This window comes from Puma concolor, chromosome A2, assembly GCF_028749965.1.
Source record: "Puma concolor isolate L17-30 chromosome A2, mPumCon1.1.hap2, whole genome shotgun sequence".
NCBI lineage: Eukaryota > Metazoa > Chordata > Mammalia > Carnivora > Felidae > Puma > Puma concolor.
In genome coordinates this window covers 164155516-164175133 of record NC_141668.1, presented here as the reverse complement: position 1 = coordinate 164175133, position 19618 = coordinate 164155516, and the positions used below count along the sequence as shown (strand labels likewise).

General features: G+C 56.5%; 1 protein-coding gene across 6 annotated transcripts in view; it reads left to right on the top strand.

Moving 5' to 3' along the window:
- Window positions 1-17161, top strand: part of PDE4A (phosphodiesterase 4A) — a 38009-nt gene extending 20848 nt beyond the window's left edge. For 4 of the 6 annotated variants that reach the window (XM_086699113.1, XM_086699112.1, XM_086699115.1 and 1 more), the window contains 14 exons: window positions 2690-2881; window positions 3746-3782; window positions 3906-3976; window positions 4718-4767; window positions 4939-5051; window positions 8575-8668; window positions 10152-10375; window positions 11756-11854; window positions 11947-12111; window positions 12330-12429; window positions 12553-12707; window positions 12911-13033; window positions 13460-13642; window positions 16349-17161. In XM_086699113.1, coding sequence (XP_086555239.1) covers window positions 2690-2881; window positions 3746-3782; window positions 3906-3976; window positions 4718-4767; window positions 4939-5051; window positions 8575-8668; window positions 10152-10375; window positions 11756-11854; window positions 11947-12111; window positions 12330-12429; window positions 12553-12707; window positions 12911-13033; window positions 13460-13642; window positions 16349-17038 — 2296 coding nt within the window. In that variant the 3' untranslated portion in view covers window positions 17039-17161. Of the gene's footprint in view, window positions 1-2689; window positions 2882-2914; window positions 2993-3745; window positions 3783-3905; window positions 3977-4717; window positions 4768-4938; window positions 5052-5994; window positions 7099-8574; window positions 8669-10151; window positions 10376-11755; window positions 11855-11946; window positions 12112-12329; window positions 12430-12552; window positions 12708-12910; window positions 13034-13459; window positions 13643-16348 lie in introns of those variants that run through there. The other 2 variants (XM_086699117.1, XM_086699116.1) reach the window with 2 other exon arrangements.
- Window positions 17162-19618: the final 2457 nt, after the last annotated feature.

Genomic DNA, 19618 nt, shown 5'->3' with positions numbered 1-19618 from the left:
CCCCAAAGTTTGTTTTTTTAAATTTATTTATTTAAAAAAAATTTTTTTTTTCAACGTTTATTTATTTTTGGGACAGAGAGAGACAGAGCATGAACAGGGGAGGGGCAGAGAGAGAGGGAGACACAGAATTGGAAACAGGCTCCAGGCTCTGAGCCATCAGCCCAGAGCCTGACGCAGGGCTCGAACTCACGGACCGCGAGATCGTGACCTGGCCGAAGTCGGACGCTTAACCGACTGCGCCACCCAGGCGCCCCTCCGAAGTTTGTTTTTAAAAGAAGTTTGAATTTGTGACTGTTAAAAATGTCTGATTTCTCTCCTAAAATCGGAATACCTGGTTGTTGGGGGTCCCCCAGCACCACTCTGCTCTGGGTGTCAGCTGCCTGGCCCCTGCGAACATTTGCTGTGATGGTAGGAATGTGCTCGAATGGGGGCTGAGTAGGCAGGGGGCGGCAGCTCACGTTTCCGTCTGAGGAGTCACGAGACTTGGGACTGAATTCTGGCCCCACCACGCTCACGCTGCGTGACCCAGAGCTAATTATTCTCCTCTCTGACCTTAGTTTCTTCATCTGTAAAATGGAGTCAACGAAGTCCCTCCCCGTACTCCTACCCCAGGACTGGCCCAGAGAAAAAGGTTAATAGATCCATAGATGCTGGTTTCACTGTGCTACTCTAGGGGATTTCAGACTTTCTTTTTCTTTCTTTCTTTCTTTCTTTCTTTCTTTCTTTCTTTCTTTCTTTCTTAATTGATTTTTGAGCGAACGCAGCGGGGGGGGGGGGGGCAGAGAGAGAGAGGGGGACAGAAGATGTGAAGCGGGCTCTACGCTGACACCACAGAGCCCGACATGGGGCTCGAACTCACGAACTGCGAGATCATGACCTGAGCCGAAGTCGGACGCTCAACCGACTGAGTCACCCAGGCGCCCCTCAGACTTATTTCTTAGCAGAGGGACCATTCAAATAAAATCTTACGCTGACTCTCATTAGGTAGGACTGGAAAGGGGAGGGCTCCATTTCCTTCCCCTACTCCCTTGCACCCACCAGAGCATAGCCTGAAGTCTGCTGACCCTTCTAACCCCCTCACTTTGACGACGGGGTAACAGACCAGAGAGGGCAGTGGCCTTCCCGAGGCCACACAGTGAGTTGCAGGCACACGGTTCCCCACCAATTCTGCATATCAACTGCTGAGTTCCCTGCCCATGTGGCGCATGTGGGGCCGATGCTTCCTGAGCGTTTTACCTGTGTCAACACTGGTCGCCTGGATGACCTGAGGAAGGTGGCAGTTGTCCCCATTTTGTGGATTAGGGAACTGGAATTCAGTCATTTCACCCCAGTCACACATCTGGGAATTAGGAGAGCCAGCATCTCCCTGACTCATCCCGAGCGTCTTGCCGGTGACCCCAGGCTGGGGCCTCGCTCTCTTGCCCTCGGTGTCACCGGGTCTCTGTCACGGTCTGTCTCTCTCCGCTCCAGACACACCAGCTTCCTTGCTGGTCCTCAAACAAAACCCGAATCCTGCCACAGGGCCTTTGCACTTGCTGTTCCCACCCCCTGGAGTGTCTTCTCCTCCCTCCTGGCCAATGGCCTGCTCTTTGTCATCTTTCAGGCCCTGCTCGCAGGTCACCTCCTCAGAGAGGCCTGCCTCCCCTTTCCAGTCTCCGCGTGGCACAACCCCGTTCGCATATTCACTCATTCACACGTTTTATGATTCATCCAGTAAACATTTTATTGGGTGTGCACTGTGTGCCAGGCCCTGTTCTTGGCCCACGGGCTAGAACAAAGAAGACCAAAATCCTTGCTCTGCAAAGCTTAGTTCTAGAAAGGAAGGCAAACAGCAAAGAAGTAAGATATAGAATATGTCAGGTAAGTAGCGGTTATTTTTTGAAAGGAAAGGTAAATACGAAATAGGAAGGCAGAGATTCAGATCTTAGATGTGTTGGTCAGGTGAGGCCTCCCGGGAAGACAGAATTTGAGCAGAGGCCTGAAGGCGGCCGGAGGAGCCATTGGAGGTCTGGGCAGGGGAAACAGCCTGTGCAGAGGCCCTGAGGCAGGAAGGCATCTGGAATGTTTAGGAAGCAGCCAGGAGGCCATGGAGGCTGGAGTAGAGTGAGTGAGGGGGAGACCCGGAGGTCTTGGGGCGGGGCCACCTGGGCCTCAGTGAGGACTTTGGCTTTTGCTCTGGGTGAGCTGGGAGCCACAGAAGGGGCTGAGCAGAAGAGGGATGTGGCTCTCTGGTGGCTGTGGAGGGGAACAGACTGAGGGGCAAGGACAGGAACCAGGGAGCAGGGCAGAGACAAAGGCGCTGGTCCAGGCCACCAATGAGCGGGGCCAGCCGAGGAGGGGGTGAGAAGTGGACGGATTCTGAATAGATGTGGGCAGTGAGGAAAGAGTAGAGCCAAAAAGATCCCCACACTTTTGGGGGTGTGCACGGCCACTAGGCTAACCTGTTTACAGTCTGGCCCTCCCATGCCATTTCCTGTAAGGGACAGATGCTGGTCCGTCTCAGTCACTGCTGTGTCCCGGCACCTCAACAGAGCCTGGCTCACAAAGGCACTCGATCGCTCTGTGATCTCTGCAACCTCCTGTCCCCCGTCTCTACCAGGAGTGTCCTCGGTATCCTTATTCCTCCGCGACCCCCCCCCCAGTGCCATCTCAGCCCCCCTGACCGCTCTTCTCGCCCACCCCCTTGCAGCTTCGAGGCGGAGAATGGGCCCACGCCATCTCCTGGCCGCAGCCCCCTGGACTCGCAGGCGAGCCCGGGCCTCGTGCTGCACGCCGGGGGGGCTATCAGCCAGCGCCGGGAGTCCTTCCTGTACCGCTCGGACAGTGACTACGACATGTCACCCAAAACCATGTCCCGGAACTCGTCGGTCACCAGCGAGGCGTGAGCACCCCACTCTCACCCTCCAGGCCTGCTCCCAACACGAGCTGCCCTTGCCAGCAGGGAATGGGGACACCGCCTAAGCCCCCTGCCACCTCTCCTTCCCAGTGAAAAGTAAACAGCCCCCTTGCCCACACGAGGGCTCGGTCCCTTTACAGCATGCCCACCCAGCGAGGTCTGAGGGTGCGCCCCATCTCTGCCCCCCACTCAGCTACGGTGAGCCCCTCCCTCCAGCCCAGCCCGCACCCACATCCTTGCGGTCCCTGCCCAAGCCCACTCCTACCCATCGGCAGCTGGGGCCCGGCCCCCCTCAGCCTGTCCCCGCTGCCACTGCTTCCCACAGAGCATCCACCTCGGCTGAGCCCCCTCTGCCTTCCCCCCCCACTCCAGGCTTCCCTAAACCAGCCCCCCTTATCACGACCACCTGTTAAGGTGTGAGCGCCCCCAGACCTGCTCAGCCCCCTCCCCTCTCACTGGCTCCTCCAGCCCCGGCCCTACCCACCTCAGCTCCCCTAATTCCTCTTGCTCCCCATCCCCTCCTACCCACTGCTCTCACCGGCACCCCCCCTGCAGTGGATTTATGGCAGCCCCCTTTGTCTCTGCACACCCCCTCCCTGCCCACCCACCTGAGCTCCTCTGTCCGGCCACCGGTCCCTCCAAGACCAGCCCCTGTAGGGTGTCTACCCTTGGGAGGTGTAAGCGCCCTCTCCCCTCACCTGTTGGAGGCTCCCCCCGCCCAACCTCCCAGCCTACCCTCAGCCCAACCCCCATAGAGAGTTGCTTCTCTGGCACCCCAGCCCCTTTTCACCCAGGCCCGGGGGTGTCCCACAGTGAGGACGCCTGACCTGCCCCTGTCCTTGGTTGCAGGCACGCTGAGGACCTCATTGTGACACCTTTCGCCCAGGTAAGACCCCTCCCCTAAGAAAGGAAGGGGCTCCAACCTTCCCCCACACTTGGGGACAGGGACCTAGCCCCAGCCTCTCCGGGTGGCTCCCTCTCCTCACCGCTGGCTCTCCCTCCGTCCCAGGTGCTGGCCAGTCTCCGGAGCGTTCGAAGCAACTTCTCACTCCTGACCAATGTGCCCATTCCCAGCAACAAGTAAGTCAAGGCTGGGCCCCAACATTCATGATCATGAGGCCAGGCACACCTGGGTTCAACTCTTAGCTCTGCTGTGTGCCCTCAGGCAGGAACTTGACCTCTCTGAGCCTCTGTTCAGGCAGCAGCTCCCTCTGAGCCAGCAAACCATTGCAATTTGAATGGCTAAGACACAAACTTTTAAAAATAAAGACCAAGGGGTCCAGACACGTGGTGGTGAGGCCAAGGGTAGCCAGGCGCCGCAGCCTTGGGGCCACTCCCGGCCCCAAAGCCAACTTTCCAGGCAAATAGCGTCTTGTGGTGCCTTTGTTCCCCCTCCATAAAATGGGAATTTAATAGCGCCTCCAATAGATGCTGCTGTGAGGAGTCTGGAAGATAATACATGGAAAGTGTGAGAACATTTGCCCAGCGCATAGTAAGTGCTCACTAAATAGAAGTGATTATTTGGGGGCAGGCGCTTGGCTGGGAGCTGCTAGTCCCTCTGGGAGTTGCAGGAACTTTGGAGGCATAGGACCTGACCCTGCCGCTGATCAGCTGTGTGGTCTTGAGCAAGCCTGTTCGCTTCCGTTTTCTCATCTGTAAAATGGGTTCTCACGGGGGCTCTGAGAGAGGCTGCAGGCTGAGCACATGGTGGCATGCGTGGGACACAGGGAGCGCTCAGAAAAAGGAAAGGTGGCATTATAGAGAGGGGAGGCAGGAATCTGGGGGCACACAGGCTGATGTTGGAGCCCCATTTCTTTGCAGACGGTCCCCGCTGGGCGGCCCAACCCCCGTCTGTAAGGCCACGCTGTCAGGTAACAAAGCCCAAGGGGTGGGAAAGGGCCCCTCTTGCTGCTCCAGTGGGGGACCCCTCACCTGGGGGGGGGGTGGTGGCTGTCTTACCTCCTTTCCCCACTCATTTGGTGGACCCCCATCATCTCGGGGTTGGGACCTCTGGGTCACCACCCATGCTGCCCCTTCTCCAGAAGAGACATGTCAACAACTGGCCCGGGAGACACTGGAGGAGCTGGACTGGTGCCTGGAGCAGCTGGAGACCATGCAGACCTACCGCTCCGTGAGCGAGATGGCGTCTCACAAGGTGAGGAGGCCCCCAGCCGGCAGGGCGGAACTAGCCCCTGGGCGGGGCCTGAGGATGGGGGCCAGCCGCTGGGTGGGATCTGCGGGCGGGTCCACCCATGGGGCGGGGCCAGTATCTGGATGGGGCCAATGAGAGGGGACCCTTTCCTGGGCCTGTGGGGTGGGGCTGACTGCTGGCGGGACCTGGGACCTGAGGGGGAGGACACATTTGGGGCGGGGCCAATGTGTGAAGGGGGGGGGCCTTGGGGTGGGGGCCCATTCCTAAGCAGGGCCAACCCTAGGGCTGCGTGTTCTAGCAGATTCTGACTTCCCCCAGGGGTGGGGGAAGCCTAGTGCGTGGGGGTATATGTGCCTGGTTGTACATCTGATGCAGGTTGCCATCTCTCTTGAGGGGGTTGTCCAATGCTTGTATAGTCTACAGGTGTGTGTGTGTGTGTGTGTGTGTGTGTGTGTGTGTGTGTGTGTGTGACTGTGGGTCTGTGTGGCTGTCAATTTGTTGGCTACACATTTGCAGCACAAGACGGGGTGTGAGGGGATGTTCCAAGAGGGTACATCACGAGTAATGTGCAGATGTGTCTGTATGGAGGATGTATGGGTGCACACAAGCGGTTATACCAGATTGTAAGTGTGTGGGGCTGTGCCAGAGGTGTATGTATGTATACAAGTGTGAGTTGGTCTAGGTATGAATCTGAGTGTGTATCTCCATGTGTCTGTGACTCCACGTGTGTGCACAGACACATGCATGCACTTGCAGGGCTGCAGGAGAGGGTGCAAGGCTTCCATGTACAGTTGTGCGGTCTGTGTACTGCACAACTCCAGAGGACACCATCCAGGAAAACAGGCGGCATGAATGATGTTTCCTGGAGTTGTGCGGCACGGTGGTAGCCCGCGTGGGAAGATGCCTATCAGGAAATGAGTATACAGGTGGAGGTGTCTGCGTTGGGGGTGGTGCACATACCTGTGGGTGGAGGTTTGTCTGGGAACATTGCCGTCTGAGGGTGATTGTGTCTCTGAGAGTGTGCCGAGCCTCTGAGAATGTGACTGTCTCTAAATGTAGGTTTGCCGTTGTGTTCCTGCAAATGATGTGTGTGGTTGTGGGTATGATGCGAGCATTTGCTTATGGGTTTCTCAGGGTAGGTTTGTGTCCAAGGCCACATGGTATTTGTGTTTGTCTGAAAGTGTGCCCGTGGGTGTGTGGAGTGTGTGCAGCATATCTGGGTGTGTGTCCCCAGGTGTGTGTCTCCGTGCCTGGGTGTGAGTCTGTGTTCTTGGGAGGGCTGTGCCTGAAGGCGTTCCTATCTCCGTGTACTCAGCTGTATACCTGCGAAAGGGCTGGACTTCGGAGTTGTGACTGTGTGGTGTGTGTTAGTGCGTGTGTTGGTATAGAAGGTGCATCTCGGTGTGTGTGAGTGTGTGGACTGTCTGGGCGTGTGTCTTTGTCTCTGGGTGTGTCCCTGGAAGGGACGCGTCCTGTCGGGGATGTGCGTGCCTCCCTGCCTTTCCCCGGCAGCCCCACCTGGGTCCTGGCTCAGGCCCGTGGATTCCGATGCCCCTTTAACGCCCCCCCCACCCCCGGCACCACCTGACGTCGCATGCAGCCTGCCAGTGCTGCAGTGAGCACGCACACGCACACACACAGGCGCGCACACGGAGCCCAGAGCCTCCGAAGCCACCTCCCGGGACCCTCGCCCTGCCCCCCCATGGGCAGGGGTCCCAGGCCACCTCCAGCTACTGCCGCGGGGGGGCCCATCAGGGCCGGGGGCTGGCAGACCATGTAACCAGGGCTGCTATCGGGAGCGCGGAGGGGAGGGGAGCCCCCAGCCCCGCTGGGCCGGCCCAGGCCCCTCCGCGGCTCCCCCTTGCACTGCCCACCTGCCCTGAACCCCCCCCCCCCCCACCAAACCCACAGTGGCTGTTAACCCCGGGACTCCCCAAGCCCAGCCTCTGTGTGCGGCAGCCCCGAGCGGGGCTAAGATTCCAAGATGCCCTTGGTGGATTTCTTCTGTGAGACCTGCTCCAAGCCGTGGCTGGTGGGCTGGTGGGACCAGGTAGGGGGAGTCGGGGTGGAGGATGGGCGGGAGACTCGGCCCTAGCCCTCCCACCTTGGATCCTCAAGCCCCTGGTCTGGGCGGGTGTGTGCGGCTGTGCACGTGTGTGGCCTGGACATGAAGCCTTGTGACTGTCTGTGTCTGTGTGTGGCCCGGGGCTGGGTGGGGATGGCGGGTGGCTGGGGATGTGGGTCTCTTGCTGGGTGTGTCGGTACTCACGTGTGTATGTGTCTACAGCGGTGCGGGGCTGTCTGACCATATGCTTCTTTGCCTGGGTCACGGTGTGGCCCTTTCTGAGATCACATGGCTCTGGTTGTGGTGGTGTATGTTGGGACGTGTTTGTGAACCCAGAGCTGTGTGTTTTCTCCGGGGCGTGTGACCCCAAGTGTCTGTGACTGCCTTATCGTGTGTGTCCCTTGATTTGTGTGTCTGTGGCTGTGCAGAGCCGTGTAAGATGGTAGTCTGTGACTCTGTGTGTGGTTGTGTGACTTTGTGGGTCCTTCTTGCGTACGTGTCTCTCGCAGCACTAGGAGGAGTAAGTGCCCCATCCTGGTGTGGGCTGCGTGGGCTCACCCTTCCCATCCAGTGTCCCTCCTGCCTCTGGACGGAGTCTGCTCTGCTCTGGGGGTGCTTCAGTGGAGCTTGGGGGCGGGGAACCAATGCCCTTTTTCCACCCTGCACAATGTCACAGCAGACACTTGTGTGAGGTGGCTTGGGGGGACCAGGAGGGACCTCCAAGCCTGGTCCGGGGTATCCTCTGCTCATCTGTGCATCTGTCCACCCTCCTGGGACTGGGGGAGAGGGGGCTATGATGGGAACCCCCCTCCCCTGGATGACCGAACAAGGTCTCCTCAGCTCACTGTTCTCCCCTGCCCCTGCCAAACCTTCTCTTCTCCCAGAACTTGCATTCTCTCCTGCAAAGGAGAGACCGTATTGTCTCCTTCCAAACTGGGCTGGGAGCGGGGGGCCTGGACGCCCTGGGAGTGGGGTCCATATCTGGGAAGACGTGGGCCAGGGTAGCTCTGGGAAGGCAAGGGTTAAGGGGCCTGCGGCCCCAGCTCAGCAGCTGGTTGGAGGGGGAGTTGCTAAGGAGACTCCCATCGCCATGGCGACGGGATTCTCCTGACACCCTATTGGCTCACTGTTAAGCGGGAGCCCCTCCCTTCCACAGGTGCCCCTCTGGCTCCTCCTTTGGGCTGGAGGAAGAGGAAGTCTGGGGAGGGGTGCCCCCCTTCCTCAGGAAGGGAGGGGTATGCTGAGTCCTGACTTCCAAGCCTGGTGCCCCCCTCCAGACCTGGGAGGAGAGGAAGGGCTGACCCCTCCCCTCTAGCAGCTTGCTGAGGGCTCTGTTGGCTGAGCAGAGAAGTTGGAAGGACTCATGGGGTCTTCAGAAGTTTCTCGGGAGGGGCTGACATCCTCCACCCTCTGCTGCCCTGTCTCCCCATCATTCCTTCCTTCTTGCCTCCTTCACCTTAGTTCAAGAGGATGTTAAACCGTGAACTCACACACCTGTCAGAGATGAGCAGGTCAGGAAACCAGGTCTCTGAGTACATCTCCACCACATTCCTGGGTGAGTGAAAGGCACCGCTCGTATGTGCGGGGAGAGGCTGCACGCCTGAATTGGAGGGGGCTGCCCCAGACCGCAGGTCCCATTGCCCACATTTGCCCGAGGGACCCTGACTCTTAATTCCCTAAAGATCAAGGTTACCACGCTCAAGCGTTCCCATGCTCACGATGCCCCTAAACCCAGAGGGATGTCAACTTTTATAGAACTTCCACATTAAAAAAATCTCTCCAAGCAGAAAAGCCCCCCCAAACTCAGTGGGACCACAACGGAACTCTCAAACTCAAGGCCCCAAAAACCCCACAAACTCAAATAGAATTTCTAAACTTTAAATGCCTCCAGGCTGAAAGGCCTCCCCAAATTCAGTAGATTATCCAAACTTGGATTTCCCCCCACAAATTCAGGAGACCCCTCAAACTCAAGAGGTATGCTCAAACTCGGTAGGGTTCTCAAACTTAAGGGAACGGCTGTCCTTAAGAACTCATAAAAGACCCCCTCAAAGTTTCAAAACCCTCCAAGCTGAAAGGTCTCCCAAATTCGGGAGAATCACCCAACTTGATATGACCCTCAGATTCAGTAGGACCCCCCACACACACAGAATTTTGATACCTAATACAGTTATACAGAGTACCTCAAATTCATTAGAACCCTCAAGCTCATGGGGACCTCCAACTCATCCTAATCTCTTTATCCAAGAGCCCAAGCTGAAGATATGCCCCCCCAAATTCAGGATAATTTTACCCTCTCAATTTATCACCAAAGGTTTCCAAATTCTGGAGAACCACCCTACGCCAAGCCCAAGAGAAGGGTTCAGAGTTTCAAATACTCCCGCCAATGGGGGTGTGGCCGTGCAGAGTTCTGAGATCCAGCCAATGGGAGCATGGCATGCAAATAACCCCTATTAGGCCCCGTTATTGACTGGCAGGGCCCCAGGTCACAATGGGTGGCCCAGGTTCAGCTCTGGAAGCCCTTGAAAGCTCAGGAAAAGGGATCCTGGGGCTGGCCCCCCAGGCAGGCTGGTGTTAAAGGGGTGGGGTGGGGGTGGGGCTCATGGAGCCAGAGACTACCCTTCCCTCCCTCTTCCCCATGCTGTCCACCCCGATCAGCACTCTTAGTCACCATGGAGGTGTCTCCCCTGCCCTAGAAGTTCCCCTGCCTATACAGGACAGGCAGCTACTCTCTCCAGCATCCTCAACCTGCTTCCTGACTTCCCGTGCCACCCCCTTGTCAAACCTGGCTATCAGACTGGGGCCATCCCAATGCTCCGGGCCAGTCCCAGGGTCCCTGCTCCAGCCCACCACCTCCCAGAAGAATTCCTCCCTTCCCTCTGGTTTCCAGCCTATAAGGAACCAACAGCATGACATCCTGAAGGGGTCTGCCCTCCTGCGTGAGCCTTCCCAGGGCACAGTGGGGAGCCCAGGAGAAGTGAGGGCCAGATGAGGGGGTCTCTGTGGGAGTCTCATGCTTGTCTCTCCTCCATCTGCTCCAGACAAGCAGAATGAAGTGGAGATTCCATCACCCACGATGAAGGATCGAGAAAAACAGCCAGCTCCCCGCCAGAGACCTTCCCAGCAGCCCCCGCCCCCTGGGCCGCAATTCCAGCCCATGTCTCAGATCACGGGGGTGAAGAAGCTGATGCATAGTAGCAGCCTGAGTGACTCTAGCATCCCCCGCTTTGGGGTGAAGACCAACCAAGAAGAGCTCCTGGCCCAAGTGAGTAGGGTCTCAGCAGACACTGGACTAGAGAGGGGAGGGAGTCTCCTGGGGCCCAGAGAAGGACCGGGCGTTGGGTCAGTCTGAAATGATAATCCAGGCATACTTGGCTTATGAGACTCTCAGGAGAGCAAGAGTGAAGGAAGCAGGAGAGGAAGAAGCTAAGCAAGGAGGTGGCCTCAGAATCTGGCCTCTGCCTGACTCCACAGGGAGCTCTGGAGTGTCAACAGTGCCACAGAGTTGAGCCCACCTTGAGGCAAGAGTGCGGGACTTTTGTACCCCACTGTGGGCAGTCCCCAGAGTGGACAGCATTACCGCCTCCATGTAGCTCCCATAGGGGCAAGAGCAGTTTTCTGGAGAACAGAGCAGCTGTGAGTCTTTGTAAGCAACAGTCCCAGCACCCACCCAGGAGGACAGGTGCACTGGTCAGTGAAGGGGATCTGGGTCGAACCCCAACAGCATCCACTACAGGCCAGACCTGGGTTCAGCTCCGTGACACCTAACGCCAAGGGGCTCCCACATGGGTTTGTACAGCGGACTCAGTGCACTCTTGTTGGCTCAGTCAGCTGACATTTGTTGTAACCTGAACTCCAGCACTAGCCAGTGCCCAGTCAGTCACCCGGTGTTTACTGAGCACCTACTGTGTGCTGGCACCGTTCCGGATTCTGGAGAGCCATGGAAAATTAGCCCGAGTTCCTTTCCCCCTGGTGCTGGTGAGCTATTTGGCTCCGAAGCCAAACTGTGCTTTTGGGGTCAGCCAAACGGAGTTCACACCACAGCGTTGCCACTTGCGAGATGCAAGGGCTTGGGTAGGTCACATGACTTCTGAGCTTTGGTTCTCCAACCAACCAAATGAGATCAAGCATTTAGCATAATGCCTGGGAGACAATAGTCACTCAGGGGGCGCCTGGGTGGCTCCTCGGTTAAGGTTAAGCGTCAGACTTCGGCTCAGGCCATGATCATACAGTCCGTGGTTTGAGCCCCGCATCGGGCTCTGTGCTCACAGCTCGGAGCCTGGAGGTGGCTTCAGATTCTGTGTCTCCCTCTCTCTCTGCCCCTCCCCCATGCACACTCTGTCTCTCGCTCTCAAAAATAAATAAAACATTAAAAAAAATTTTTTTTAAAGTCACTCAGTACACAGGCGCTGTGGTTGCTTTGTTATTTTCTGGCCTGGTCGGACGTGGACAGTCAACTCTGTGTGTTGAGCACAGCGCCCACCCGGTGGGCAATGACAGTGCTACTTTCAGACCAGAGCTCTGAATTGTTAGGAAAGAGTCGAGAGGGGTGATGATCAACCAAGAAGAACTTCTTACCCACGTGGGTAGGGGCAGGGCCCTGGGTCTTGTGGGCTGCTGACCTCTGGCCTCCTACTCCACCCAGGAACTGGAGAACCTGAACAAGTGGGGTCTGAACATCTTCTGCGTATCCGAATACGCCGGAGGCCGTTCCCTCAGCTGCATCATGTACACGATATTTCAGGTAGGGCGGGCTGAGTGGGGCAGGGTGAGCGGAAGGGGGCCGGGCGGAGAGCAGAGCTCTCGGGAGTCACCGTTCCCCATACCTACCCTCAGGAGCGTGACCTGCTGAAGAAATTCCGCATCCCAGTGGACACCATGGTGACATATATGCTGACCCTGGAGGACCACTACCACCCCGATGTGGCCTACCACAACAGCCTTCACGCGGCCGATGTGCTGCAGTCCACCCACGTGCTGCTGGCCACACCCGCGCTAGATGTGAGCACTGCCTGGCCCCTGTGTCTCTCCAGCCCCGTCTCCCTCCCTGACTGCCCGTTGCCCATCTCCTGACCTCCGTGTCTCTCTGACGCTGGCCTTCCCGGTCCTCATCGATCCCTCCTGACCGTCTTCTTTGGCACCCGCATCTCTCTCTCACCGTCTCTCAGATCCCCCATCTTTCTAACCCGCCTCTCTCCCACCCCCCTCTCTGCCCCTAGGCTGTGTTCACGGACCTGGAGATTCTTGCCGCCCTCTTCGCGGCCGCTATTCATGACGTAGACCACCCTGGGGTCTCCAACCAGTTCCTCATCAACACTAGTGAGTGGCCCCCACGGGGGCGGGGCCTGCCGGGTTGGAGGCGGGGCCTGCGCTGCCCCACCCCTCGAGGCGGCCCTGCCGGCCCCACCCTCCCCTGACCGCCTGCCTGGGCCTGGGCCACAGATTCGGAGCTGGCGCTCATGTACAACGATGAGTCGGTGCTGGAGAACCACCACCTGGCCGTGGGCTTCAAGCTGCTGCAGGAAGACAACTGCGATATCTTCCAGAACCTCAGCAAGCGCCAGCGGCAGAGCCTGCGCAAGATGGTCATCGACATGGTGGGCGGGGCGGGGGCGGGGCCAGAACGGAAAAGGGCGCCTTTGACACTGGGGTTGAGGCAGGGTCTGAGTCCAGGCCAGGAAGCCCCGCGAGAGGCGTCCTTTGTGGGGACTGGGAACAGGTTGTGCTAGGGGAAAGCTTTAGAGGCGTAGTTCGGGTCAGTACAGCCCGTGGCAGGGCTTCAGTGGCCCCTCACCCACAGGTGCTGGCCACGGACATGTCCAAACACATGACCCTCCTGGCAGACCTGAAGACCATGGTGGAGACCAAGAAGGTGACCAGCTCGGGGGTCCTCCTGCTGGACAACTACTCCGACCGCATCCAGGTGCCCCCCCCCCCCCCCACCATACAAGGAGACCGGACCCTCTCTCCTTTTCTCTCTCCCCTTTGGGTCCCGTTTGCCCCCCTCCCTCAGCCTGCAGCTCCCATGTTGCCCTCTTCCTGTCTCTTTCTTTTTGGTCTCCCCTCCCCTCTCTCCATCCCAACTCCCATCTCCTACCATCCCTCCTTACTTCTTCCCTTCCTCCATCACCCCATCCTGTCTCCTCTGCCTTTGCCAACACCTCCTTCTCTCCTCTCCCCACGATGTCTTTCTTTGCTCTCCCCCTGCCATCCTCTCCCCTCTCCCCATTTCCCCTATCTCTCTCCACATCCCCCTACCTCACTCTCCCAATAAAGGGGGAGGTAAGGAAGCGTGAGGTCCCAGACTGGGACGGGGGCATGGCCTCTGAAGGTCCCCCACCTCACGCAGGTCCTTCGGAACATGGTGCACTGTGCAGACCTCAGCAACCCCACCAAGCCACTTGAGTTGTACCGCCAGTGGACCGACCGCATTATGGCCGAGTTCTTCCAGCAGGGGGACCGTGAACGTGAGCGGGGCATGGAGATCAGCCCCATGTGCGACAAGCACACAGCCTCGGTGGAGAAGTCTCAGGTACGGTGTTAAGCGGGCCTCCCCACCCCATGCTGGCCTGGAGCTCCGAGACCCAGAAGTTCCCGACCTGCCCCTCCACAAAGTCAAGTTTTTCTGTGTGTGTGTGTGTGTGTGTGTGTGTGTGTTTCTTTCCTTTTCTGCCTTGATGGGAAATTTGTAACATTTTCCCTTCTACAGAATAACCAAAACCAGGCCTCTGGATTCAAAACTTGTAGACCTGAGTGGAACAGTTCTCTCTCATTTAGCATCCATAATAATACTTGCCCAGCTCTTGGTTACAGACCTTATGTCGCTCCAGCCTCTCGGTATCCCTGTAACCTGGCTGCTGATTTTGTCCTTGATTTTTGGTGGGATTTTGCAATGAGATGCGATGACGCATCATCGTGTGCTTGTTTAACTTGACAAGAGGTACGGAAACCCAGTCTTGTTTGTAAAGTGTGGATGTGAAAGTTTCTCACCCTCCCCACTCCCAGTCTCCTCCCTGGCAAGACCTGTTCTTCCCGGCTCACTGTGCACGCCTTTCCAGACCTGAGTTACCCAGCCTTGGTGCTGTTGACATTTGGGCCCGGGTCGTTCTCTGTCGCGGGGGCCATGCCTTGTAGGATTTTGAGCAGCATCCTTGGCCTCCACCCCTTCCCTTCCAATTACAACAACCAAAAATGTCTCTAGATACTTCTAAATGTCCCTTTGAGCATGCAGATCACCCCATCCTCCAACGCCCGGGAAAACCAGTTCCATAGGCTTTATTACATAGTTACATTTACGGGCAACTTCATAGTAATAGTTCAGGGGTTTTGCTTTGTTAAAAAAATATGAATTTTATCAATATGTACCCATTTTTATACAGCTTGCCTTTTCTTCCAAACAATGACTTGGAGATGTGTCTGTGTTACTGCGTATAGATTTAGCTCATCCCTTTTGACGACTCTGTAGTATTCTCACAGATCTAGACAGCAGATGGGCCATTTAGGTGTTGAGGAGTTACAAATTCACAGTGACTCAAACGAGATAAGGCTTCATTTTTGTTCTCTCTCTCTTTTTTTTTTAGAGAGAGAGAGGGTACAAGTGAGTGAGGGGCAGAGAAGAGAGAGAGAATCCCATGAGGGGCAGAGAGAGAGAGAAGGAGGGAGAGAGAGAGAGAGAAGCAGGGCTCACCTGGGGCTCCTGTTTTTGCCCAAAGCGGGGCTCCTGCTTGCCCAATGTGGGACTCAAACTCACTAACTGTGAAGTCATGACCTGAGCTGGATTCAAATGCTTAATGACTGAGCCACCCAGACACCCCATTTTTATTCTCTCGCATGTAAGAAAAGTCCAGAGGCACCTGGGTGGTTCAGTCGGTTAAGCGTCCATCTTTGGCTCAGGTCATGACGTCATAGTTCACGGGTTCGAGCCCCACGTCGGACTCTCTGCTGCCAGCCAAGAGCCTGCTTCAGATCCTCTGTCCCCCTCGCTCTCTGCCCCTCCCCCACCCCTCTCAAAAATAAACATTTAAAAAAATTTTTTAATTAAAAAAAAAAGTCGAGAGAAAGAATTTAGCTCCCTTTGGCTCCATGAAATAGTCAGGCATCTAAGGAGATTTCAGTGTTTCTCTTCTATCATCCGAAGCATGGGACCTTTGTCCCTAGAGATGCCTCTCATGGTCACGGATGCTGTTGAAACTCTAGCCATTCTGGCCACATCGTAAGGAGGAAAGGTCTCTGCCAGCTGAAGCAGCACTCCTACCCCCTATGCCCATCCCAACCCAGATCTTCCATCTACATGTGGTCACATTGCCACCCTCTCTTTGCAAAGGAGGCTGGGAAATGTAGTTTTCACCTATATTGGGGAAGTATTGCCTCCACCAAGAAAAATCAAGATTTTATTCTTCTTCTTCTTTTTTTTTTTTTTAATGTTTTTATTTATTTTTGAGACAGAGACAGAGCATGAGCAGGGGAGGGGCAGAGAGAGAGGGAGACACAGAATCTGAAGCAGGCTCCAGGCTCCGAGCTGTCAGCACAGAGCCTGATGCTGGGCTCAAATTCACGGAGTGTGAGATCATGACCTGAGCTGAAGTTGGACGCTCAACCGACTGAACCACCCAGGCGCCCTCAAGATTTTGTTCATAAGAAAGAGGGAAGATAGTATCAGCATTAGCCAATACTCTGCCGTGGAATTATTTCTAGTTTTTCTTTGTTGCAAAAAATATCACTATTAGTATCTGTGGTGTACCACAATGTTTTAAAACGTTTTATTTCAATGTTTTAAGTTTATTTATTTCGAGAGAGAGGGAGAGAGAAAGAAAGAGAGAGAGAGCATGAGCAGGGGACAGGCAGAGAGAGAGGAAGAGAGAAAGAGAATCCCAAGCAGGCTCTGCACTGTCAGCACAGAGCCTGACGCAGGGCTTGAACTCACAATCCTTACGATCGTGGCCTAGCCAAAACCAAGAGTTGGTCGCTTGAGCAACTGAGCCATCAGGCACCCCCGCGGCTTTTTACAACTAATTGCTAACTGACAGATGGGTGGAAGTTTCCAGTATTTGTTTCCATGTCATATGTGATTTTTTTTTTTTCTTCCCTGTGCAAGAGTTTTTCCGGGTCGGATCTGGAGGAGCACGATTACTAGGTTAAATGCTATCAGCGCCTTTTAGACTTTACCAGATCCCACAGCATGGCCCTCCCATCTGCAACAGCCGGCCGCCTGTTGACACCGGTGTCCCTTCTCTCCCAGGTGGGTTTCATCGACTATATCGTGCACCCGCTGTGGGAGACGTGGGCTGACCTGGTCCACCCAGACGCCCAGGAGATCCTGGACACGTTGGAGGACAACAGAGACTGGTACTACAGCGCCATTCGCCAGAGCCCATCACCGCCGCCTGAGGAGGAGCCCAGGGGGCCAGGCCACCCACCCCCACCTGATAAGTTCCAGTTTGAGCTGACGCTGGAAGAGGAAGATGAGGAGGAGGTGTCTACCGCCCCGGGTGCATTTACGGTGCAGGGATTGTCCGGGGCTCAGGATGCGTCCCCAGCTGAGGAACTCTTGGAGGTCGATGGCCAGGATATGCCCACGGAGGGGAAGGTACAGGAACCTTGCTGCACGCAGCAAGCAGACTCGACCGGTAGTGTGGCTGCGGGCAAGGACAAGGCCACGTCCCCAGACGCATCCGTGGATGCCGTAGGCCGCATTAGCTCCCTGGCCCTGTCTGCCGAGAGCCCCCTTCCGCCCGCCTTGAGGACCCCGCCCCCTCCAGAGGACACCCCGGGCCTCCCGGGCCTCCCCTCCACGGCGGCCGAGGCGGGGGCCCAAAAAGAGCATCAGGCTGCCAAGAGGGCGTGCAGTGCCTGCACAGGAACGTCCGGCGAGGACCCCCCCCCACTCCCAGCTCCTGGGGGGTGGGGGTCAGCTGGAGGCCCTACCTGAACCCCGGCCCCGACACCCTCCTGCTCTCCCCGGCTCCCTTCACCGCCATTACCCCACGACCGCCTCCTCCACTGCCTCAAAGACTCTTGGGCCTCCAGAGAAAAAAGAAAACAGAAAAGCGGGGATTTTTCTCTTTTCTTTTTTTCCTCTTTCCCCCCACCCCCACCCACGGGGCCTCTTTTTGGAGGTGGGGGCTGGGGAACAAGGGGCGGAGGTCCCGGAAGGGATTTTATTTTTGGAATTTTAATTGTTACATTTTTAGAAAAAGAAAAAAAAAAAAAAAAACAGGATGAAACACAGCAACTGTAGATCTCCTGTTCCCGACTACCCCTCGTGTCCCATCTCCTGCCACCTCCCCCTGCCCCAGGCCCCAGGCTCAGTCTTCCGGCCTCCTAGGGCTCTTGGCCTGGGCCCAAGCAGGCATAACGCCTCCCTTCGGGGCTTTTCTTCTGAATTTTGAAGGGTCTCCGGAACCCAACCAGGAATAGCCATTCCGGGCGGGGGACTCAGGGGGGGCTGCCACCGTGGGAGGCCCCAGCTCCAGCCCCTCTCTGGCGCACTGCCCCCCCCCCCCCCAGAAGTCTCCGCCTCATTTTGCACAAACCTGGCAATACTAACCCGAGGGATAGGGACCTGGAGAGGGGAGCTGCGTGCTTTAAGATGTAGCAGAGGCGGGTATTGGAGGGACATTCACACCACCAACCTGGGGTCTGAGGTTTGAGGAGGGCCTGATCCCCCCCCCGCCCCTCCACCTGCCACCCTCTTCCCCTTCCACTTTGGGTTCCGTTTGAATTTTCTCCATTGGGGTGGGGGGGGGGGGATGGCTCTGAACCACACCCTTCCTTCCAGCTGCTTCTCCTCTTGTTTCTGCCTTAATGATTCCCATGGCCATAGGAGAGGGGTTCGCAGTGGGCCCCATCCTGGGCACCCCCCCAGCATCCTCCTGACCCCCTTCACGACCCTTTGCCCTAGGAGGAAGCAATAACAATGTACACCCACATCCCCTTTCTGGGCAACCCTCTCCCACCCTGGCACCAAAGTCCTTTCTACTCTGTCCCCATCTGGCCACGCCCCCCCCGCCCCCCCCCCCCCCCCCCCGAGCTATTCCTGCAGCAATACGACAGACAGATGCAAGGCCATTTTTCTCCAAGCCATGGGGGACTGTTTGGAAGGAAAGACCCCCTCTTCCCCCCTCCTTTCTGCCCTTTGGCCCAGTTCTGCAGCTGGGCAAGGCAGGGCCTCTCTCTCCTCCCCCCACCCCCCACTCTGAGCACACGGTACTGTAGCCCCCCCGGCTGCCCCAGCCTTCCATCTGTCTGTCCATCCCTGTGGGGAGTACCACCTGCTCCCACCCCCGTGATGCTGTACAGGGTTCATTTTTGTAGCAAAAGTAGTTTCTGTCCCAGCCAGTGACTGGAGTGGGACTTCTTTGGGTTTTCTTTCTTTTTTTTTTCTTCTTTCTCTCTCTCTCTCTTTTTTTTTTTCTTCTTTTTTTTTGTACATACTGTAAGGTTGGTTTGTAAATTATTCTACAGAGGCAAAAAGGGAAAATACACTTGCCCTTCCCCAGCTGACCCAGCCAGGGGAAGGAGGAGGGGTGGGGGTCTCCCAGAGAGAGAGTCCCCATTCCCACTGTATTATACAAACTGTACCATAGACCCCGCAAGGGTGGGTTCAGTGCTGCCGTTTGATGGGAAGTCGTGTCATCTTGGGGGGTGAGGGCTGAGCAGAGCCTGCCCCTTGCCCTGTCCCTGGGTGTGACTGGTGAGATGGAACCCCACCCCCAGTCAGGGCTCCTCTCCCCAGCGGGGGGCGCAGGGCCCCCTCAGCCGCTCTTGTGTTGTCCCCTCTGACGATCAATCAGTCGGTCCGTTGATCGATAATCAATCCTTCGATCTCGTCTCCAATTAAACCGAGGATTTCACTGATCTTCCTGGCTGATGTGACTTCCTTTCCCACCCTGGTTTTGGGAGGCACGCCTCTCCTCACCGGCTGCCTGGGACGCGGATAAGGGGAGAGAGAGGCTCCATCCCTGACCCTCCCCAAGCGCTTAGGACCTGGATGGGGGTCCAGCAAGTGTGGCAGGAGGCAGCCCCCTGGCCTGGGCCAGGTGCTGGCTGGCTCGAGGACTTCAGGTTGTAAAGTGGAGGTTCAGACCAGTCTTTGGAGGCTAGGCGACCCAGGTAAACCCCACTTCTTGTACACAGCATATCTGACACAACTCTGGGTACTTCTGGAATCTCACAGTCATTCCTAGAAACCTCGGGGGGGCGGGGCTGATTGGTAGCGCGTCCATCATCGGGCTGCCAGGCCATGATAAAAGGTCTCTGGTCAAATTCTGCCGTGCAGATGTTAAACCTGATAAACAGCCACAAGAGACTTTACTTACCCTGTAAGTTCTATGAATTCCCAGCATCCTGGCCATTTTGGAATTGCAACCTTCACCTTGCATTAAAACAAAATCCAAAACAAACCTGAATATCTTTTTTTTTTTTAAGATTTTATTTATATACAGATTTTATATTTTTATGTAATCTCTACCTCCATAGTAGGGCTCGAACTCACCACCCTGGGATCAAG